At 47.0% G+C, this 24,392-nt stretch overlaps 1 protein-coding gene across 1 annotated transcript in view; it reads right to left on the reverse strand.

Moving 5' to 3' along the window:
• LOC144164824 (neprilysin-1-like) overlaps positions 1-17,405 on the reverse strand; it is a 44,819-nt gene extending 27,414 nt beyond the window's left edge. The window contains exons 1-9 of the mRNA XM_077695085.1: positions 17,217-17,405; positions 15,833-15,931; positions 12,545-12,622; positions 12,339-12,451; positions 10,615-10,673; positions 10,489-10,540; positions 9,382-9,449; positions 7,091-7,221; positions 3,190-3,255 (exon numbers count right to left, since the gene is read on the reverse strand). Coding sequence (XP_077551211.1) covers positions 3,190-3,255; positions 7,091-7,221; positions 9,382-9,449; positions 10,489-10,540; positions 10,615-10,673; positions 12,339-12,451; positions 12,545-12,622; positions 15,833-15,931; positions 17,217-17,405 — 855 coding nt within the window. The remainder of the gene's footprint in view (positions 1-3,189; positions 3,256-7,090; positions 7,222-9,381; positions 9,450-10,488; positions 10,541-10,614; positions 10,674-12,338; positions 12,452-12,544; positions 12,623-15,832; positions 15,932-17,216) is intronic.
• Between the last annotated feature and the right edge of the window lie 6,987 nt (positions 17,406-24,392).

Consider the following 24,392-nt stretch of genomic DNA (forward strand, 5'->3'; position numbering starts at 1 on the left):
TCGTGTTTTACCGATTCCTATGAAAGAGGGATCAGCCACATTTTTTGTCGTTGTTTCTAGAATCGTTGTGCGGTGGGTAACCATATTAGCGAGTAGCAGTGTTTACTCTGCGGATTTCTTTCATTTCTTGGTGTAGCCCCAGGCACTGTTGTCGCCGAAAAGATTCGCTGCAACTGGCTTTTTGTTTGCTGGAGATGAAAAAATAGTTGAATCTCAAAGGGGTTATTTTGAGGGGGAACTGTATGCATCGGCGAAAGCAAGCGGGCAGCACTAATGAGGGATTGAAAGCGTAACGCTATTAGCGCTATGATGTGTAGCTGCAATTACTGCACATGGAGCGAACCAGTGCGGCGAGACATGGAGATTGGTGACAAGTTACACAGCCAGGTACAGTAGCAATTGCTGGTGTCTTTGGAATAGGAGCGACGTCAGCTAGATGAGGTTTTGTTAGGCGCTATATAAAAAAGGTGCCATCGAAGCACGCGTGTGTCCATGCACGTACCGCGTGTTCTCAAAGCACGCCAGTTACACTCAATGATATGCTTGAGATCTACCATGCTTACTTCATGAGAGGTGACGATGATGCAGGAGGAGGATATACCTATTGCTGCTGAGAAGGTCGGCTTGACTAGGAGAATTTTAAACGCTCAGTAAAGTACTGAACGAGAGTGCGAAGCTGGACGACTAGGTAAGAATCCGTTAATAAAAGCAGCGCAAAGGACGGGACACGAGCGAAAAGAGACAGGTACGGGAGCTGACCTAGGGCAGGGACAGGGACAGCGCCCATCCCTGTGTGTTTTCACTCGTGTCCCGTCATTTGCGCTGTTTTCATTAACAGTAAAATGCATTTTTGTTTTTCTGGTAGTAAAGTGCTTGCTGGTTGGGTAGATAGAGGGAGTTAGGGAATGTGTTGCTGCGGGGGGTGGCATCAGACCACTTGTGCGTGTTCAGGTGTCTATGAAAGGAGGTGGATAACGTGCGGGGTTACTTGATAATGGCTGTGGTGAGCCGCAAGGCTGTCTTTTCTGACGTCTTCGGGAAGACATGAGAACGAGCTGGCGGAGCAGTGAGACGGCATGGTGGACCGGGACGACTGCGGCTGCACGTTTTTCGGGCGCCACGGAAATAGCGGCTGCTACGTCAGCTGGCACCGCTGATTTGGGGTGGGCGAACCGCCTGAACACTGACTAGCGAAAGTGTGCATCAGCAGATTACTTGCAAGCATATCTCGCATGATCAGCGTGATGTGGACCACCACAGCAGATACAGAGTACACTTGCTGAGAAGGTATCGTCGGTGTCTTCGTGTAGCCCCTGGCCGCAGCTTGGACAACGGGGTTTGTACGAGCAGACAGAGACACGATGTCCATTTGGCTGGCAACGGTGGCCTTACCCAGCCTTCGTAAGGAAGGTGGCAGCGGAAGTGAAGATGCCACCAGCGTAGCAGTTCTGACGGGGAATGTCAGTTCCTTGAAAGTGGATTACGGCAATGGCCGAGAGGTCTATCGTCAGGGCACTGAAAAACCAGGTTACTTGATGAAGCGTCACATGCGGCGAATGAGATTAGCGGAACTTTGTGCGATACGGAATATTGTACACAAGGAGCTTACGGGGTCTCAATGGAATAGCGTCATTGGAAATTCTGCGACAGGGTTGTTCATAAAGTTGTATGCTGTACGCAACTTGCGTTCTAGCTCAGTAGAAGTGCAAGTTTTTTCACATTGTCTACGTGAGCAGTGAAGTTGGCAGCGTAAGCGGTTCCAAGGGTGACCTTGTCGAAAAGAGTCGCGTGGAGCTTACATTTGTTGCAAGCGTCACGCAAACAAGATCAAGATAGTCACTTTACACGGGTCCAAGGTTGCCTCCAACTGAGGAGCAATGTTCACATCTAGAAACCGTATCAGCAGTGAGACGTTTGGAAATGATTTTTCTGTGTATGTATACCATGTTTTCCGCAACGCTGCTATAAAAAGCTCATTATATCATAGGGAAATGTTGGCCATACCAAAAACCTCTACGACCAGTACCAATAGGACGGTCGTACAAGCCCCCCAAAACATCATGGAACTGACTACGCGTAGAACGATGGTTTTGGTTGGTGAATAATGAGACTACATGTAGTTTCGAGTAATCACTCAAATACACGAAGTTGTGTACTCTTGAGCGGGTGTATTTCTGTCTTCGTTGTGTACTGCTCAATAGGGTATGGTGCGGATATGATAGCTCGGTTTTATGTATCAATGCGAATTTGGTGCACGCGCAGTCAGCACAATTCGCATGTATACTGTTTACACTCTCTTTACTCTACACTACTTACATTCTGTATACCGTTTACATAAATAGATAGATAGACTGTGGAATTTAACGCGCAGAATTTACCCCTAGCCTCTGAGGCGCACCGTAGTGAAGAGCTTCAGATTTATTTTCATCAGATGGAGATCTTTAACTTGGACCGAAATCCCCACACAAAAGAGCTTTCGCTTTTCATCTGCATCAGAAAAGCTGCCACTGCGGCCGGAACCAAATTAGCGTCTTTGGGCTCAGCAGCACAACGCAACAGCCACCTACTAACCACGGCGGATAAATAAAAAAAAAGAATTAGGCAAGTGGCGATAAGCGCGTCTAGCTGTGGTGATACGCTCTGCTTGGCTAGTTTTTTTTCGTAATTGTTTCCTTTCTTAAAGTAAAGCTTTACTACCGTCGTCCAGTGGTTTCGCGCAGGATGCGCAAGTTAACGTTTTGACCGGCGACACACCCCCGGCGACACACCTTTCGAAGCGCATAACGCGATTCGCCGGGCCCGCTGTCGGCGCTCCGCGCAACGCCCCATTTTAGGTCGTTCTGTTCAAATCGCGTCCGCTCCCGTCGTATCGGTGACGGTGCGGCCGCTCAGCTGATCGACATCCGACCAAACCCGAAGCCTCCCACGCATGCGCGCTGGTGCGTCTCGGGCGAAGGGACTCACCTTGCGCCGCGTTCGACTAGAATGAAAGCGAGGCTGGGCCTCCTTCTAAGAGTGTGGCACGGGACCGAATGGCTTTGAGCCGTGGTCGGCTATACAGCTACATCAAAGGTTAACCAAGTGAAAGCAAGACTCAGCCGGACTAAACTAAGCTTTTGCCTTGTATACCCAAGGTTAGCTTAGCTAAGCCGCTTCGATTTTTCTATTGCAGACATGCACCGTGTTCACCTTAAATGCCTCCTTCACAGCTGCGCAGTCAGCCACGATTTTGTCTTCATCCAAGGTCGTGTTTATCTGCATAAAACATCACAACCAATTAGACGCGAAATAGTAATTTAATTAAGTGTTTACGTAAGTTAAGTAATTTAAGTATTAGGTAACTGCAAAGGGTGTCATGTTCCTAGAGGTCAGACACGTTTCTTAAACGAAAAACCTAGCAAATCTGTTTTTGAGGCATGTGAAAACGACACCATTTAAACGTTGATAGTTTTATACTTGAAATCTTGGCAGCCTCGAAGTGCAATGTTTTAAGCGTTAAACCGTCAGACAGAACATAAATCAAGCACACAAAAGCTCAAAAAGAAATTTGAATGCTACCTCGGGATGTTCATCCTATAACAGCGCGAAAGATGAGATAAGAAGCGGAAGGAAAAAGGGCCACTGCTAATTCATTACTTGGAGCTATAAGCTATTTCTTAAAATCACTACTTTATATCCGAGAGTTTTCTACGCTTTCTGGCGGACCTGAACATTGCCCTCAACATAGGAGCTTGCGGGTAACCTTGATACAGCGAATAGCAAAGTTTTTCCTGGAACGAGTTGGTTCATGACAGTGTTAAAAGAGAATGTGGCACTGAGCAGACGGGGACGAACATGGACATAAATGTCGTATATACGCACCAATTTATTTTTCTATACAGTACCTGGTGTCGCAACCAACCGTCACAAATAGAGCCCTTTACACCTTCTCCGAAATGTACGTTAGGGTACTTCCACACAACAAAAAATTACTGCCGTTGTTTGCAGCAAATCAACCCAAAAACTTACAAATGAAGTATCGGGGGTGTTACGAAAAAATTAGTTTAATCGGACAGGAACAGAATAGCTTTGTATATGAGAATAAGTATTTCTTCGTCATTTGCGCAATGCAATCGGCGGGATGATGTTGCGCAGGCAGAATGAGCAGTCCAGGCGCCCAAAAGCTTCTTTCAACAAGCAGATTTTCAACTGTTTCGGCCTGGCCTGTCGAGTAGAGACGGTGCCATTTAAAAAACGCCTACGCGAGGTTGAACAAGCATTCACTTTGCAATAAATCTGAGTTCTCACAGGATTCTACACGCGGAGTGAGTACGCCCACTTATGAAAGTTATTTCTAAATTCACAGGAAAGCTATTTAGGAGATCGTTATTTCTCCAGTGCGGAGATAGAAACACCAAGAAAATTCCGAGCGCCTGCGGGCGAGTGCCGTTCGTGCTTCGAAGAGTGTCGTCTTTGAAACACGAAACCCTGCTTCACTCCTGGGCAGGGACCGTCTTGTCATGCAAAGAGGGCGCCTTCCTGATTTTATTTATTGAGGGTGCCGAACGGTATATACCTGGGAAAAGACACGTGTCATAGTGGATGGTTCTTGATCCATTTTGACCATCTGGAGATCTCCAACGTGTGACAAAAATCTCAACATACGAGCGTTGTCGATTTTCTCCTCCATCACAAAAGCAGCCACCGCGGCGGCGATTCAACCCGCGTACTTGGGCTCAGCAGAACAAGGCCTTAGCCACTCAGACACCGCGGCGGGTACGGCGGCTTCTTGATGGCGCTTGGTGCTAGCACCCTCTGCATTTGGCGGCGATGGGTGGACGCACACTACGACCGGCCTTTAAGCCGCTACTTACTTCCTCAGTTTTATGAAATTACTACCGAAAATCTTGCAATGTGAGTGAACTTTCGAGAGAACACTCGAGAGAACACAAAGTGATAGTACACTCTGCCTAAGAACTCTCCCTTGCGAGATAAGACTCTGGAGGCATTCGGTACAGCCTGAAGTGAACCATCATGTGTGTCGTGTATTGCCCTTGTTAAATGATCCCTTTAGTCTTTTAGTAAACATGCGGCAAGAGCATTGTGCACTACCTTCTGCTTAATAAATGGACGGGACATTTGAGCCCGGAGTCCGCAATTGGGTTAAATGCTACGCTGCTTGCTGAAGAATTATCCGTCCGTCATCGGGCATTTCAGACAATAATTGCGTCGCAGTGGGGAGCTTATTATAGATCGATCATCAGCTACCCTGTTTGTGCTCGTTTCTAATGCTACCGCATTCAAATTGTCCGGGCCATTTCATAACAGTTCCCTTCACGGGCATTATCATGTGCCTCGACAAAAAAGAAGGCAGGATCGAAACTCCTGTGTTTTGTGTCACTTCTTATACTGAAAGAGAATGATTGGTGGGGCTTCAGTGGTACGTTGCCACGTTTATTTCATTCCTTTGGAGTGTTCGAGGTATTGTATCAAAACAATATTTATATTCCCCAACGACTACCTGGGCGTACGCGTATAATAATGCATATCGTTAACACGTGTTTATATAAGGTGTCATTCACGACTGATAAGTGCTTAGGTGTCCCGGTTTTTTTTTAACCTAAAGGTCAAGTAAATCATGTATTATTCTCAACGGGCACAAGTGACATGAATACGCGTGTATAGAAAACTGCACGGGCCAACTAAAAAAAGATTGCCTTCGACGGTGGATGCCATGTAGACTGAAGAAAAATACGTATTAAGAGCATAACATTTCAGGTGCTTGCATTGTCTTCGTAGCTAACTGTAACGAGTAACATATTACGGCCGAAATCAGGAGGCGCAGCGAGAAAACAGACCTAAGTAACCCCGGCGTGCCGTCATAACAGCGTCGCACAGAGGCTTCGAAAACTAAGCAGCTTATATAGTCTGAACTATAGATCGCACCTGTAGGCCAAATTCCTGTTTTCCGTTGGTCCGTATCAAGCTTATTTGACATATAAGGATAAACAAAGGGTAATGAAACACTTGAAGCCATATTTTATTGGGCACATACGTGCCTATTTTCAGGTTCGTGCCTATATGGGCTTTATAACGTGCGTGTGCGTGCGGGTGCGTGTGTGTGTGTGTGTGTGTGTTTGTGTGTGTGTGTGTGCGTGCTTGCGTGTGTGCGTGCGTGCTAGCGCGCGCTCGCGTGTTTGTGTGAGTGTATGCGTGTGTGCGTGCGCGTTTGCATGTGCGTGTGTGTGGTGGGTGTGTGTGTGTGTGCGCGCGCGTGCGGGTGCATGTGTGTGTGCGTGTGCATGTGTGTGTGTGTGCGACTACGTGCGCATGCGTGTGTGCGTGCGTGCGCCTGCGTGCGCGTTTGCATGTGTGTGTGCGTGTGCGTACGTGTGTGCGTTTGCACGTGCGTGTGCATGCGTGCGTGCATGTGCGTGTGTGTGTGTGTGTGTGTGTGTGTGCGCGCGCGCGTGTGTGTGTGTGTGTCCAGTGCCTTACAGGCGGCTACTTTTCGTGCCTAGAGTTCCCGTCTGTAGTCACAATCGTTCGAAACTCTTGAATCGCTGGCGCTTGTCATACGTCTCCCCGTTTTCTCCGCAAAGAAAACTGCAGGTGCATTATCGGCAAAATATACGTAGCTAGCCGGCAGCGCGGGCGTTCATTTAGTTACGGACGCAGGTTGGATTGGTTTTTACTATAGTAAGCAAAAAAAGTGGCAGTGCAAGACAGGAATGGCGCGTTTCAAACTGCGCAGTAAGACGCCAGCGGGCGCAGGCACGTGCAGGTTGAAAAGCAAGCACAAAAAGAACAAATCTTCCGCTGGCGCTGTTTCAGGGTAGATAGCACACGAGCACTGGAAGGCGCGCAATTTGAATTGCACTGGACAATCCTCCATTCCATTCATCAAGAGAGGAGCGAGAAAGGGCCGTGAAGAGCCTGATGGGTGGTAGCAGTGAGCGGATAACGGCGCTAAAGCATATTATGTGAATCAATGCTCTCAATTCCCACTGCTTTCATGTTGTGTGGAACGGCTTAAATTTTTGGGGGGTAAACTGGAGGAGCTCTACCAGGCCAAAAGAACAGTCCACGACAGAATGAACGACGCGCTCACCCCATCTCCCGTGGAAGGGTTGACAAACCAGTTGGCCTGGTTGCTGAAGCACATGGCCCCAGACGCGTAGCCACGTCGCATCTTCGGCGTCCACCAGTCATCCAGGTCGCCCTTGAAATTATAATAGCCTCCTGAGAAAAAATGGGCCCACACGACATGATAAATGTGTGCCCCTTTTGGCCCGTTTTAGGCTGTGTAATATAAGGTAAAAGGCAGATATGAATGCCGTGAAGAAACGTATCTTGACTATAGTTTCACCTATGAAATACATTGTGCTGTTTACTAATTGTACAGTAAACCCACTTTAGTTGAAACCAGTATTGTGGTACTTAATAGCTGCGCCTGGAAATCAGAGCTATGACGGAAGAGCACATCAAACAGGTCGTGCCCAATCATGTCGAGTTTTAATTTGCAACCTTGCACCAACCGGTTCAGCGGGGGTTCTACCAAAACTGATGTTGTAACATTTCATAGTACCTGCAGTAATGAGCTTTGGATTGAGCCTTACTAACAAATCAGCTTTTCCTGCATACATAATGCTGACAAACGCCGAAAACGATGAAGCACCTTTTAACGCTGAAAGGTCCAAGCGTTTCTGCGTCCGAAACGAAATTTACTACAATAAGAATTATTCGATTGCCGGATCTCGTCTCCTCCTTGGTGTGCCGCAAAGCCCCCGTGGCGCTGTCCTACGTTTTCTGGATGACGACGTCACATCTGGCCACATGGGGCTTCCGCGCACTGTTCACCGCGCTCAAAAACGGTTTTACAGGCCGAACATGCGCAAGCCTATTGAGCGCTATGTCGCCACTTGTACCCAATGCCAACGCTACAAAACTCCAAGAACTGCTCCAGCAGAGCGACTCCCACCTGTTGACCCGCCACGTCGTCCTTTCCAACAAGTTCGAATTGACCTGTTAGGGCCTTTCCCCCACTCATCACATGAAAATCGCTGGATCATTTTATGCGTGGATTACCTCTCTCGCTATACTGGGACGGCTGCTCTACCGTCTGCCACTGCCACAGCGATCGCCCTCTTTCTGCTTCGTTACATGTTGCTACGCCATGGACAAGCGCACGTCATAAGTAGTGACCGTGGACTTCAGTTTACTGCAACCGTCGTTGAAGAGTTGCTTCGCCTTTGTTCCGTCCAATTTTGCCATGCCACACCTTTCCCACTCTCAAACGAATGGACTGACGGAACGTACCAACCGTACGTTAGCGAGCATGCTATCAATTTATGTGAGCTCGGACCACAAGAACTGGGACAACCGATTTAACACATACGCATACAATACTGGGAAGCCCGAAACAACCGGCTGCAGCGCCTTCTTCGTTCGTTACGCCCGCCAGCCCGGTAGGTGCCCCGATACCATATTCCATTTGTTCAAGCATGACGATCCTAGGACGCCCTGCCTTGCCGAAGAAGCACGTTGGCTTGCCCGCCTACGAATCCTGGCCCTCAGAAGCACTCTAAGCAGCGTTACGACAGTAGCCGACATACGCACGGGGTGATTTAGTGTGGCTTTGGACACCGCTGCGTAAGCGTGGCTTGTGAGAGAAGCTTCTGGCACATTACGTAGGTCGATTTGTTGTACGACAACGTCTCAGCGATGTCACATATGTTGTCTCGCGACTGACTTTGACTGGCCGACAGAGCGAAAGAACGCAAGTAGCCCATGTTGCCCGGCTCAAACGTTGTGAACACCGCTCCACAAGCTGAGTCGCCCTGGGGGCTTCGTCTGCGAGGGGGGAAATGTTACGCAAGCCTCAAGCGCCGTATATTCGCCTATGCGTCTATGACATTGCCACGGTAACCAATTGAACAAGCTGAAAGGAAGAAGAGGAGAACCAGATTGCGCTTCGACTTGGCACCATCATTCACGGACCGCTCTATCGTCTACGCTCATCCTACATCTTCTAAGCTCACAGTAAATACATCCATCTCGTACCAATATTGTATTCACAGCCTTGGCGACTTCATCTTTCACACTCTGGTTAGGTGTCGGTGATTTAAGGCAATTAAATCGGAACGCTCCTTGTAGTAAACCAAAAAATCCTGTTTGGGAGTTTGCTAATACCATAAAAAGGGTTCATGCTCTGCTTTTCTGTGAATTTATAACGTCAGGGTAAAAAAGCAAAGTGCGTTCTTTTTTTTTTAATTTCCGCGAGATCAGCAACATTTCCTTGAAAGCTAGAAAACCCACGGGGTTAGCGCTCTGTGGGTATTGAAAATACCACTACACACAAAAAAGAAAGAACGGTCAGTTAGGCAACCTGGAAACACCCACCGTAAGACGTCAAACCTAAGGTGACATAGTGGCCGAGTATAGTGCCCAGCGCCCCAAAGTTGACAGATCTGAAAGGACACAAATGTGACAACTGTCATTATTTAGGCTAGGAACAGAGTTGAGTAAATGGTGCGCAATTCCAACCGCAAGGTGAAGCCTCCTCAGTTAGAACTAATAAGAATTTGAACTATTAAAAGCAACGAATAACTACCCACGCCGTTAGGAAGCAGTGCACCATTTATTGACTGAAAAACAGCGCAATTTCGGCCTACCTTTCTATGCTAGCAAACGACATCCAACGTGTTTTGCGTTGACGAGCGAATGCAGCGGGAGGCCTCATTTTTGCCTTCTTCAAAGCGAAAGATGAAACTGGTGGTACTCATTCCACTTTAAATTTCTAGCACACCGCCACATATGTGCTTCGTCCAACTCCTCGTCGTCACTGGCGGCGACAGCCTGCGTGTTTCTGACCAAAGAACTATCTCATCTGTCTCCACTCCACGAACCACTTCGTTCGCATCATCACGTGGTCCGCAAAGAATACGTTTTCCAAACCGTCTGCCATGGAGTATTTAAATTGATTTTACCTAATTTTTTCTTCTTTCGGTACTGTTCTTTCGCAGCGGAGGCGATGCATCATCGTGCGTTTGCACCATACCCATTTTTTATCCGTGCGCCAGGTGCAGCAGCAGCCGCCAGCGCGTTGGCGGGAACTTGTAATTATATATGGGGGATCCTACTGACGTTCAAGCTAACGGGCTTTTTAAACACAGATTTCGTGGATACATAGCGGACCGAATTGCGCAGTTTAAATTAACAAGTTTTCACTGTACCATTGCTAACCTTTATTTAAATTGTCTTAAGCACTTACCAAACCTCGCGTCTCAGCAAACCGTAACGTGGAAACTTTAACGTGGTAAGCACGTGGTTTTGCAATATTGTGTAAAATGTTTTTTTGTAATGTTTCCGATCAACCGAAACATTTTGCTACCAGCTCTTGTTATATGCAAGACGACACCACACCCTTTTAGATACCGGATACATGAAATAATATTTCATGATACACTCCAAAGAAAGTGAGCAGGAAAAAAATTTCGGAGCGCTTACGGGCTGGCCGTTAGCCTGAAGAAGGGGTCGTGAAGGTAGGTTTCCGGTAGCACTGCGGGTATGTGAATAAAGTAAGAGGTTGTTCGGCACGGTACGTAAGCCCAAGTGTTTAAAAAACGCACTTACTTATGTAGTTTCCAAGATACTGATAAATTGGGTCCTCTTGCTCTTGCAGCTCAACCCATCTGCGACAGTTCCAAAACTTGCGTGAACAGTGCTTATAATAACATTGAAACATACATAAGATGAAAAGAAAGTACTAAGAAACAACTGAATCACCCGTATTGTTTTCTCAGAGGCGCGTTTCGTACATATATTTGGAGCGACGTAGGAATTTGGAAGTCAGGTGACAATGCGGCTTAACATTTTGATGCGTTTCTCTTTGATTCGTTTGATAAAATACCCTGATGCTTACAGATGCCATAGCAAAACAAGCAAAAGTTGTTTTTTTCTCGCCATTTGTTCTTGATCTACTGCTATTGCATTGTAGCAAAACGGAATTACGCTATCACTTTTTGTGTTCGTAAAGGACCAAAACTGGGAAGTCGCAAAAGATGGCACTAAGGCTAAAATTCAGGAAAAGTCAGCGGCCCTCAGTGTTAGTCTTCCATCATAGTTGATTAGTGTAAAGGGTTCCTTTTCCAACGTAGTGCACCATGTGCACGAACGAGAAGAGTGAGAGGGGAAATTGCGAAGAATTTCCGGCAATTGGTGAGGATAATACAAATAAAAAAATATAAAGTACAGGACAAGGAGGCGGACCATAAATGTTTTTTAGTGGATAGCCATATCATGTCCTTGAATACGATGGAAATGAAATTTGTATTACCCATGAACACAATATTATAAGGATCAATTTTACCTCTCACCTGAACTAGGATTCACATGTAGTAACTATCTGTAAAAAGCTCGTTCGGATTACCGGAGTGTTATCTCGCTGTGGACGGCTTTTGCCTGTGAAGGCGAAACTTCAAAGTTACCATGCTTTGTTTATGTCGCATATTAACTATTGCCGTTCGGTATGGGCAACTACAAGCAAAACGAATAGTAACAAAATTTTTATGTTTCAAAAGAAAATTGTCCGACACATTGCTAACCTGGAATATCTCGCTTCGACGGACACAGCCTTCAAAGACCTCAAATTAGTCAAAGTAGAACACATGTACCAATTTCGAATTTACGTGCATTTTATTTTATTTCCGATTCTTTTAAACATTTTTCGACGAACATGTCCTCCCTTAAGCATAGAACAAACACATTGTGTACGCGGAATAGTGATATCTGGTCCATACCTAAATTTCGTAATAACTATAAATTGCAGTCACTGCAGCACAACTTGCCATAAACTCTCAATGAATGTAAACATATAAGAAATTACAAACTTAAAAAACTGAGGAAATATATATTTCTTTGTAATCTATAACCATTTTTCTACAGTATTTGGCTAACGATAATCTAATATATTGCACATTGCGTTCTGCGTGATGTTAAATCGTTAATTTTGTTTGCTGCCAATCTTTAAAGTTTCTGTAATTTCTGTTTGAGGAATTTGATGTGAAATTCCTTTTGTGCTTGTATATACTGGTACCCTTGTTTACGCAGAACTATGTATTCCTGTTTATTTAGTTGCTAGTTGTGTAATTACAAATTTTTGGTTTCATTTCTTGTGTGTGTTCAGTGCTCGTTGTGCCCGTTGCCAAACTCAGGGGCAAGGACGTTTGTCAAGTTGCTGCATGGCGGCTTTTTGTTCTGCCCCTAGCATCGGGGTTGTTCTTTGTTAAGAATGCTCAATAAATGAATTGAAAACTGAATTGAATAAGCTACTGAAAATCCATCGGTTGGCGCCATACCCGTAGTCTTGTCTGTATCCGATGAATTTGAGCTTGCGGAGTTGGGTGGCCACATAAGCCTTAATGACGTGGCTGGCAGAAACGAAGAACTCCTCCTTTCGGAGATCCGGTGTCTGCTCAAGGAACAAAATTGAAATTACGAGTGTGAGAGGAGCATTCACAGCGTTCGAAAAACGAGCCGCTTGCAAAGGTGAGAGATACTCTACCGAGGAGTAGTACTCGTTCAAGTCGGTGTCACTTCTTATCCAGAATGGGAATCCGAGGCTGATCTTCATTTCTCTAAGCTGAAAGCAGCGTAATAATAAAATTAACTGGCGCATTTTGAAAATTCTGCCTTTTCAATGGCGTGCGTAGCTGACGTGAAGTTGCAACTCACGAAACGTCTTTTACCGCAGGCCTGACTGCACGTAAAAACAAATAAAGACAAACTTCTGCGTGTGTAGAGATGACGTTACGCATTATTAGGCTTACTCGTAGACGTTTAGATATTTTTTTATATTGAGCTTGGTATGTATTTAAATGCTATGTGTTTTGAAAGTGAGCTGGCAATATTTGCATCTTGTGGGTAACGGTTCCTTTTTCATTTGCACGAAGGAAAAGGGGTGTCGAACAAACGAGCGGTGGAGAAAGAGAATTTTTTACAGGCGAACATTCACAATTTAACAACGTATGGGTACGAGCCAGTTGGTACTCCACCTAAATACCGTTGAAACTGCTCGTCCGTGTCCCCTTTCGTCCTTTGTCTTGCCTACTGCGCTCTACGGTGTTTAGAACATTCACAAATAGAGAGAGTGCGGAAGTGTTGTTATAAAAAATGGGTCAGCCATTATGCGGCTGCAAACAATGATCCGGCAAGGACTTGACTTTTACGGTAATGGTAGAAACGCCTCGCTTGAAAATAGGTCTCGTAATTTTGAGTTCAGCCAATATGATTACTTCCCCAAACAGCATGTCTAGATGGTATGGAGGGCGGTGGGACTGCATCCATTCCTGGAATTACAAGGTAAGCGCTTGTCATTTTAGTGGCGTATGGGAATGGTGTTCGCATTTTCCCATCGGTCAGATGACCTTGATTGGCATGCTCATTCGTCGTTTCGGTTGTAGCTGGTAGGGTATTCAGAGGGACCTCGAGGAATGGAGTGATGTTTTGGAGACTATTCGATGGCGTTTTCGTGAATGTTTTTTTTTTTTGAAACCGATGAGTAAAACTAATTCCAGAGATTGATAACCATGTTGTGCGCAATTTTTTGTGCACAAAGTGCGTGCCCGTGAACAACGTTGCGGCGTAGCATTTCAGCCACAAATATTCCTTACGTGTCACTCTACGACAAAATTTTGTTAAATCCTCCAATAACCCATACTCAGTAATGCGCCACTTGGTGTAACAAAAACTAACCCTTCTTTTAGAGAGTATTTTTCTCTCTTCTCAATTGTTTTGGTTCTGTTTAGGAAATATCTGTAGTTTGGCAATTACACCTAGCGTACGAGTTCTATCAGTTGCAGCAGCTAAAAAGGACACTGATGAGCAGTTCCTGATAAGCCTAGCAGCTACAATACATGGCTCAAAGTGCCGTAATGTGGGTTATCCGAGAGCTGCTGTTCTACAGTGCAAGCTGTATTTCGTAAGTAGTGGTGGTTGCACTACATTTCGTGCTCCTTGCGGTTTGTAAAGCATACTGGTTGGTTGCCGTAATGACTTTTTGCGCTCTTTCAGCACGCTAATGATTTGTCGCAGCTGTCTATAAAAATGTTCAGGACGAGAAGAGAAACTCTCTTTCAGATTATCCTGCTGCCAAGTTCTTTATTCACTCCGTACTGAATATTAGGGTGCAGAGAGATCGCCTTTACTTCGATGTCTCTTGGGGGTAGGGGTAGGGTTTTACGTGCTGGATGATGTCAATGTTTTGTTTATTCAGTTACAATCACGGAGAAGGTTGTTTAGCTTAAGCAGCCTCTCTTAGTGGGCTATGAGTTAATCTTCCGGGGTTTGAGTGGCTTGAGTTCAATTACTGAAAAGTGTTTTCACCAATTATTTTTCCTTCAGCATTGTAGCCCCCAGTTGTTGTAGTATTTCATTTACTATTGACCGTCTTACTTAGTTCGGATTGTTAGCATAATAGCTACCTGTCTTGGAACGGGATATCTGCTATTAGATTCTGTTCAGTTTGTTTATTGTTGCCGTTGAATGTTACGAAGAATTAATAGTCCAACCAGTTCCCACAATCATAGACTGGGAAGGGACCTCCTACAAAATAAGTACTTACAAAAAGTACACCTAATGCGGTTAACAGCAGTAAAAATCCTCAGAAATTGTTATATTACAGAAAAAATGTGTACGAGAGTATTATTCATCCACATACCCACATATATTATTAACCCCCAATATGCAAAAATTACCCAGTGGAGCGGACTGTTTAATAAATGAATTGAAGGAGATCATGCTGGCAGATATTAAATTCCAGAATCATGACGGCAAATAATTCGCAGTTAGTTAGCCGTAGTTAGTCTTGGTTTTGGGGAAAGATTGCTATTGTGGTGTGAGAAAAAGTAGCAGTGAAATATCGAGTTCGTTCTTTAGATAATAACGAAATACGTAAATCTCCTCAAAAACATTTGTTCGTTAGGACGCAAGCAGAATATCTAAAGCACCAGTTGACATAATATCAATGTGTTGAGTAATGTGAATGCCTTACAAGAAAAATTCCTGTAAGTGATTAATATTTAGGTTTTCTGTGTTCTGTAAAGGTGACATGTGAGTTTGATATGTGTTGCCGCAAGGAGAAATGTAATATGACATATGGCTGTGAAGGAATGAGAAGTAAAGTGAAATTAATACGCGTACATTAAAATAGGGTCAATTTCCGATTAGTTTTCTCACACCATAGGCAGGTTTACGAGTTAATAAACATATGTGATTTGTAGATTTCCTATGGCTATCGAATTCGATGTCGAGATATTTCGCATGGTCAAAAGCGCGAAGCAAATTCGGACCAAGGATTAAGGATGGAATTCCTGGAACACTTTCAAGTGTGGATGAAAAAGTCACGAAGTATGGTTTACGGCAAATATTATTCAGCATATTATCACTGCAGTAGTAGTAGAAAACGTTTATTAGAGAAAAAGGGGAAGATTTTAGCGGCACCAGAATTTAGGTGAGATATTAGTGAATCCAAACATGTGTTTGAAGAATAAATTTCCCGGTCATCAGCGTATAAAATACAACTATAATGTTTGACTTGGTATTGTTCGTCATTAATGTACAAAAGAAATAAGATGAACACACGCAATCTTCTCATTCTTTACGGCTTCTTGTTGTTGTTTATAGTGTAGTATACTGTAATTACAGTCAGGTTCCTTTTAAGAAACCTAAATACAATTGCCTTGGCCTGTACCATTCAGGATCCCATGAGAACAGCTTCCATGCTAAGGGGGAAATAATTATAACGCATGCAATTTCTGGCCTAGAAAGCGTCGAAATGCATTCAGGCCCCTACCTTGTAGATTGCAGACTTTTTATTGGCGTCGTCCATCCACTCTACGAGGTCCAGTAAGATTGCCAAGGCATCTTTAATCTCGTCCGCTAACTCTTGCACCTGCAAAATGAAAATACTTCAGGAATCCCACTTTGCGAAGAAAGATCAGTTGTGGCTCAACGTTCAAAAACCACAACTGAGGAGGAAAGTGCAAAGGTGCGCCTTTGGTATCTGAAATCGATTACACCAAATCCTTAAAGCGAACTCAGCATAGTTCCGTTGCCCTCTTACACAGCGAAAAGTAGAGCTAAAAAATCAAGAAGCAATCGGCTGAACACCGATGGCGAGGTGAGACATTTATGACGGTTCACCCGTTAGCCTACCAATCAAAAGAGGCATCAATTACCTATGGTTTGTAGCTAGACATATGTGGTGTCCGAAAACAGCCATTAAAATTTTGTGGTGCTTCTCGCTTTTAGCACGTCTGATTTCCTTCACTTCGGAATATTTTAAATGATCGTTTTGAGGGAAAAAAATAACAAGTTGTAAAAGCGCGAATGTCCCCATAATATGCACAATCCGATATTTATTCATGCATGCGTCCTTGTAAACCTACCCGCCGCGGTGGCTCAGTGGCTAAGGCTTTGTGCTGCTGAGCACGAGGACGCGCGTTCGATTCCCGGCAGCTGCGGCTGCTTTTCTGATGGGTAGCGAGAAGCAAAAACACCCGTGTGTGTACAAGATTTCGGCACACGTTAAAGATTCCCAGGTGGTCAAAATTAATCCGGAGCCCTCCACAACGGCGCGCCTCATCGCTGGCGTTGCGTCGGCGCCTTAAACCCTACAACCAATCGATCAGTCGTTGTAAACCTAAACATGTTTTTTTGTTGCTTCGAACACAGTTGTCGCAAAGCAGAAAACACTTGAGTTGGTCACTTTTCCAAATTCAAAATCTGCATAAGGATTTGAGTGAATACTATTATTAGGATGCTGCGTTGCGCGCGTGCCAATGCAAACAATGGCGTGGAACACCGATCGTATATAGGTGCTAACATTGTGGGGGTTGCTTCAAGCATGGTCCTGATAATAAGTTTTAACCGGGCACTGTTAGTCATGGCATGACTACATTTCTAAATGCGAACACTTGTTACCAAAGGGTTAGCAAGTTCGCGCCTTTAGACCTTTAACGTCATTGGTCTGAAAGGGACCTCTTCAATTAAAGAATGCCTTCGTGTCCTCGAAACTAAACAGCATTTGCGCTACTGACGGAGCTTTCTTCGAAAATGCACAAGGGTAGGGGGCTAGGGTAGGGGGGCTAGGGTAGGGGTGGTGGGAGGTGGGTCTGGCGGCGTGCAATGCCATCGAACGCCACCTTCGCGGAATAAACCAAGTGGGAACAACTTGCCTTTGCTTGTCGTTCGATCATGCGGTGTGTGTCTCGGTCGTAGAAGATTCTCCCGATGGCGAAACGCATGTACTTAAAGGTGAGCGCGAAGCACTGTCGAGACAAGGGTTGTATCTCCATAAGAGAGTAGCGGTACCGGTCGAAGCGGAACTCCGCCCGCCTTAGGCGGTCGATGGACAGCGGCCCCATTAGCTGTATTACACGCCAAGCGATGTAGTTGACCACTATGTACCTGCATTGCAACACAAGAGAGGGAGCCGCTGATCCGCAACGCAGTCATGGTGCGTAGGCGTTGCTTGTGTGTAGAAAATGAAAAGTGGAGGAAAAACGTCCATAGACTTAAATCATCAGGCGCAGGAGGAAAAGGACTCAACATGCCTAGTGCGCCACCTGCTGGTGAAGAATAGGCGAAAGATGAATCTATCGAAAAGCACAGGTGAAGGGAGTGCACTGCACGAACGCTAAATTTTCGCGCTTGTTTAACCCTTTGAGGGTCAAATGTTTGCTCCACATTCTACCCCCAGAGTCGATTTTTTTATTGCTGATTTAAATTCTTCGGATGAATCTATTTCGAGAAAACAGTACCGTAATTTTTTAGGGTGACCCTAAAGTGACAAAAAATCGTTCATGTTCTTCCATACATGCAGTTTATTCACGAGTAACACAAGAAAAATTCTAAATAAAAACGATAGAGTAACAAGCGGGCACCTTTTGAGTCAATTGAAATCAGATAGACATCAGTTTTGCAGGCGCAAAAACCGGGAAGCGCCCGGATAACGATACCGAAACCAGCCGCTTCGCCCACGCGCACGCGCGCGGCCGGATGCGCGAGCGACAGACGGTGCACCGCTCCTAAAAATACAAAAAAAGGAGAAAAGAGCCTCATCGGCATGGAGGAAAGATCTGTTTCGCAGGAGCCATGGAGGAAAGAACCTTTTTTTTCCACTATGGCACGCGCCCTTGGTCTGTGGCAGGCGCAAGAAGCGAGGGGTGCCCGGTGGGCGGAGCGGCTAGAAGAAGGAAAGTAATTCCTCCATGAAAGAAATCCTGTGATCACGTGATCAAAACGTGACGTCACTTGACTTGTTTATGACCGCTACAGTGGCTATAATAGGATTATAGCCACTGTATGACCGCCTAAGGACAACGCCGAAGTAGGCGCAGCATTTCCGTGGCTCCCCCCGAGTGAACGATTTGCGCTGTCAGAACAGCGTGTCAGTTTGTGTTGATTGCTACGAAACGAAGGTGCAGATGCGTGAATATACCGTGAATGCTAGTATTGGTGTGATCTCGCTATCCGAATAAATGTTTACATACCTACTGCGACATTTCAAGAGAGACTTGCAGCCTGAGCTGAGCGTAGATCAGCTTCCGTTCTTCCGTGTCACAAACACGGAAGAGCGGAAAAGAGGGCATCTATGCGCTCATTTTCCCAGCAAGGTCAGTGAAATCATTATTTTATGTTTGTTCTAGTTTTTGTGTTTATGTCACGGTACTGTGTACCTAAAGCTGCGTGAATTCTTGTTTGCGTGGCCGCCTCGGCCTCCTAGCTGTCATTCTTGTTCCCGATAGTACTGTGCCATTAACAATTTTTGTATAATCTTGCATTCAAATTTAGCGTGCGCTGCATACTTGGACGTGGAACAGAGACAGTGAAAACAGACAAACCAGACACTGGCGCGCAAACCAACACTTGCTTCGTGTAGCCAAAGCGCCTGTGGTTCGTCTTTTTCCAGTCCCTGTCCGCTAAATTCAAATTATGATGCTATGTCCCAAACACTCCGGCCGCAGTTTCAAGCGTTTCATTGTTCCTTTTGTGTAGGAGCCCATAACATTGCTCAAGTTTGATCGAACCGTTGGCGTATACTCCCCAAAGCACACAGTCCTGGATGTCCGAGGTGCAGTGCCTCGAATGTAAGTATGCATGTGTTTGATAGCGTTAAGCTCACGAGTATGTCGTGCGCATGTATAAGAGTTCTATCTCTTCGGGCAGTAAAGTTGCGTTGCGGGAGATGAATGGGAAACGTCGCTTCTGTACAGAGAACGTAAGAATATCGCGGCCAAAGAAAAAAAAAGCGTGAAACCATGAGCCAAAAAAGACAGAAGAGGGAGAGAGAAAGGATAGACCAAATGATGGCGGCAGAATCAGATCGTCCAAGGAGCTGTGAAAGTTATGCGGCAATTTGGGCCCTTTATGAGAAGGCAGCAGGAGCAACTGTCAGTAAAGTGTACATTGAAGGTGAATGAAAGAAGCTGTATTATGGGACAAATGGTACGTGGCAGGGCATAAAGCCACTGAAAATTCGAAACCGCCCAAATAGGGTGTTCAGGCAGCAGGGACGCACACAAGCACTTACTGGCAACTGCCGTTTTATTGAAAAACCCAAAATTTATACACGTAAACAAATAATAGATCACAGAAATGTAGTGCCGTTTAGCGCCGTGTAGAGTGACAGACAATTTGCTGACACACTGGTTACTATATTCATCAATAAAGAAGGCCTCAACCAGTTCCCTAACAATCTGATCATTGTGTCTATACAACACCACAGTTTCATCAAACAAGGGGTAACGCCCAGTCTTTTTATAATGCGCAGGAAGATTTGTGCCCGTTGAATTCATTGTCGTAAACAAATGCTCTCGGAGATGGACACTTAGACAGTGTCCTGTCTGGCCCACATACACGGACTTACATGACAACCATGCCAATCGTACAACGAACTAAAGGCTGCGCATGGTTAACACCGCACTCGTTCCTCCCTTTCCTCGGACTAACCTTGTTATTATCAATATGAGGAGATTGCCAACTTTTGCTTTTGCAGAAAACAACACACAGGACGATGCGCTGTTGGTTATATTTCTTGTAGTGGGTGTTCCTGTGTGGTCTTATTCTACGTCGCCGTCTTTTACGCATTTTGTTTTTCAAATGTAACATTAAACAAGATCATCCTAGGTGGCGCAGTCCAGGAAGTCAGCGCATACAACACGGCACCGGACGGGATGGTGAAGGGCATAATTCGCGACATCCCCCTGCATCACACGCCTGAAGATATCAACGAAATAATAGTGACCTTGTCGAAGTGGACCGCGGTGGAAGCCAAACACATTAGCAACACTAGATCCGTAGTGATTGCCTTCTATAGCCACAAGGTCCCCAACTACGTGAGATACGGAAATTACTGGCAAAGTGCACGCTATACAGGAAGCAAATCGACGTGTGTTACCAGTGCGGGAGGGCCGGCCACGTCATGGACGTGTGTCCCAACCCTGACGCCCGCGTCTGCAAAGGATGCGGTGCGCCGAACCCACGTGAGGTTCTCACGTGCAATCCCAAGTGCAGCTTATGCGGCGGAGGCCATCCGAGCGGTGACAAGGGTTGCCGCGCACACTACAAAATTCCTTACGTGGTGCGCAGGCGGCAATGGGAAAGAAAGCACGCAAGCCAAGTCGGGAGAAATCCCGGTAGATCGGCAAGCTGCGAAAGGACACCGTGGTCGCGGCGCCGCTCTCTCTCAGGAGGAGGGGAAAGGAGACGTAGCTGCACACCAGGTTCCTCAAAGAAGGCATCGACAACCGGCGCACCCGCAGTGGGTGGCGACGACGGCACTGGCAGGCGCTCACGGTCCAAAACGAGGAGAGACGCAAGCGCCAACGGGCGACGCCTGCCCAGCGACGGAAATGTAACCTGCGCCGACAAGGCCAAGTTGACCGAATTAAGGAAGAGTAAAGGTTGTACTACTACAGCGAATGGCAGCCACCAAGGCCCTCAATGGCACGATGAGAACTACATACTCAGGCAAGAGAACGCCCTAATCAGGGCGAACATGCAAAAGCTCAACGCCGAAAACGCCGACATGATGGCGGCAATACAAAAGCTCACGGAAGAGATAGAAACACTAAGAATAGAACGGTTGGCACCAACGAACGCCCCCGCCACACGGATCGAGCAATCCACGCCGGCGGTAGAAGACGACGAAGAATTTGCGGATGAGGTCCAGCATGACACCACACCGGCCCCCAAAAAGAGGGCGGTGAGCGAATCATCATTTAAATCCCAAACCCGCTAAGCCATCAAGGAGCTTCGAGTTGCAAACCAAGAAGTCAAGACGGAGATTAAAGGCATCAAGGTGGTGATGCAAGGTGTCACGTAAGAGGTGCAGGGTATCACGGCGGAAATGCAAGGCATCAAAAAACCCTCCGAACCATCCAAGAATTCATCACGGCGCACCCAATCTTCATGCAGTTATTCCCAGGCGCAGGAATTGCAGCGCAACCCCCCGCAACCGATATGGCCACCGACGAAATAAAAGTACCAGTCTGGCACTCGAACTGTCGAAGCTTTAAAAACAAAAAAGCGGCCCTGCAACAACACACCAAGCGCTGCTGTAACGCACCAGACGATATTTTCTACAGGAAACCATGGAATAAACCACGACCCTACCCTTGTACCAGTCGCACTCAACGATGGAGGGCAGGGGCACGTTAGTCAAGAAAGGCATCCCCCTTCGTGGAGCACGACTATAAATGTACCGAAATTGCGCACACATTCGTAGAGCTCATTCCTACCAAGAACCGTAAATGCAGCATCTTCATCATGAACATATACAGCAACCCATCGCAGAGGCTGCAATGACTCAAGGCACTACTCCACAGAGCCTGCAAGACCGCGGACCGACAGAGACTTCTGATTGCAGGGGAACACCGCCGACATGGCCTCTGGCTATAACCACAGCTCCATTAAGGGACAAAATCTGGCCCAAAACGCGCAAGATAATGACCTCGTTCTCATCACCCAACCGGCCCACCCGACCAGACTGGGAAATTCGGTGTACCGTGACACAGCACCCGACCTCACCTTCATCAAGAACTTCGGGTCGCACCCGGCCAGCTGGCATAACACCGGCGTTCACATGGGAAGCTACCACATGGTCATAGAAATCAAGAATCCCCTTCCGGGTGCTCGTCTCGCCGAGAAGCGAAAGCTCAGGTGGATCAACAGGAACGACTTCCGGAAGATCAGAGAGGCGCAGGTACTGCGATGAGGCGCCCAAGAAGGAATCACGAACATCGAAGAGTGGTGCCGCGGCCTGGTGGGCAGCGTTGCGTCGGCGACCAAGCAAATCGAGACCGAGCTAGAAGTGGAGAATATGGACAGCAGACTGGCTCACATGATCGAGGTGAAGAATTCGTTACTGCGAGGTGGAAGAAATACGCCTCAACCACACACTCCGCAAGAAGATCGCCGAGCTCAATCGGGCCATCGAGGCGCATTGCAGAGAGCTATGCAAACAATAGTGGCACCAACTCTGCAACGCGATCGGTGGGCATATGCACAACGGAAGGGCGTGGAACATTCTAAGACACCTGCTGGACGAAACGAAGACGAAGACACACCAACGAGACCGACTCCCCAAACTACTGCACAAAGCGGTCAAGACCCAGGGAGAAGACGCCGTCAAGCAGAGGCTACTGGACAAATACCTCCCGATTTCGCCCACCTTCCAACACGGCCCGTACGCCGGTGGGCCCAACGACGAGCTAGACCGAGACATCAGCGTTGAGGAGGCGATAATGGCGCTGCATGACCTCAACGCCAAGTCAGCACGTGGCCCGGACCGGGTATCGAAAAGAATGCTCAGAAACCTCGACGATCGGTCCATCTAAGACCTCACGAAATACTATAACGAGTGCTGGCGGAAGGGCGCACTTCCCCTCCGGTGGAAGAAAGCGAAAATTATGCTAATTCCGAAACCAGGAAAGCCGCCAGACCCAGACAACCTGAGGCCATCTCGCTGACGTAATGCGTCGGCAAGGCGCTAGAGCACGTCGTCCTCAACAGATGGCAGAAGTTCCAAGAGCGAACAGGGGCCTTCCCACACTCTATAGTCGGGTTCAAAGACCACATCAGCACTGAAGACGTCATGGTTCAGATCAAGCACCAAGTGATCGACGGCCGAACTGTCGGAAGCAAAGCCGTACTGGGCCTAGACCTACAGAGGGCTTTCGATCAAGTCGACCACGCTGCGATCCTGCGACAAGTCTCGTAATTCGACCTCGGGGAACGAAGCTATAACTGCGTGAGAGACTTCCACTCGGGCAGAACCGCCGAACTCCTGGCCGGGGATCTCAAAGTGGGCGAACGTAGCACGGGAAACAGAGGCACCCCGCAAGGGTCTGTCATCTTCCCGATGATCTATATCTCGTCATGACAGGAGTGCCACGAAGATTGAGAAGTTAGAAGACGTCGAACACACAATCTATGCCGATGACGTCACCCTGTGGGTGTGTAAAGGAAATGATGGCCACATTGAGACGACCCTCCAGAGAGCGGTCGAAGAGATAGAAGACTACCTCCGAGACACGGGCCTCCGGTGCTCGCCAAAGAAATCCGAGCTGCTCTAGTACCAACCATCGAGAATGCAACGACACCGCGTGCTGTGGGACCGAGAATGTGGGACAGAGAGTGGGAGAGAGTGGGAATGCAATGTAACCACGTGCTGTGGGACCGACACAGTGCGATCAGATCACGATCCGGCCTGGGGACGGCACCGTCATTCCCACGGAACCCAAGATAAGGGTACTCGGGATGATGATTGAGGCCAGCAGACGAAACACGGAGACGATCAACCGTCTGACGAGCAAGGCGGCGAACGCCTGCAGGCCGCTCAGAAGAGTGATCTTGAGAAGAGGGCGTATGAAGGAGGACAACCTCGTCCGGCTAGTACAAGCTTTCCTGATATGTCACGTAACATACGGGGCGCCCTACCACCAGTGGTTATAGAGCGAGAAGAAAAAGATTGACATTCTCATAGGAAAGGCGCACAAGACGGCACTCGGTCTTCCCGACACGGCAAGTACCGAAAAACTGCTTGAGATGGGAACTCACAACACGCTCGAAGAAATAATCGAAGTGCAGCAGATTTCCCAGCTCGAGCGACTCTCGAGGACAAAGGCCGGCCGCTACATCCTTGACAAGCTACGAATTGGGTACCACCATCAGCAAGGAGTCAAGACCACGCTGCACGAAGACGTCCGTCGGGCTCTACGCGTGGACCCAATTCCGAGAAACGTGCACCCGAAACACAAGGGCAGACGCCGAGCCAAAGCCAAGGCCCTCACCGACAAGTTCAGGGAGGGCCCTGGCGCACGGTTCGTCGATGCTGCGGAATGCCCGAA

Source organism: Haemaphysalis longicornis, unplaced genomic scaffold (genome assembly GCF_048455015.1).
Source record: "Haemaphysalis longicornis isolate Haplotype H1 unplaced genomic scaffold, Haemaphysalis longicornis Haplotype H1 scaffold_14, whole genome shotgun sequence".
Classification (NCBI taxonomy): domain Eukaryota; kingdom Metazoa; phylum Arthropoda; class Arachnida; order Ixodida; family Ixodidae; genus Haemaphysalis; species Haemaphysalis longicornis.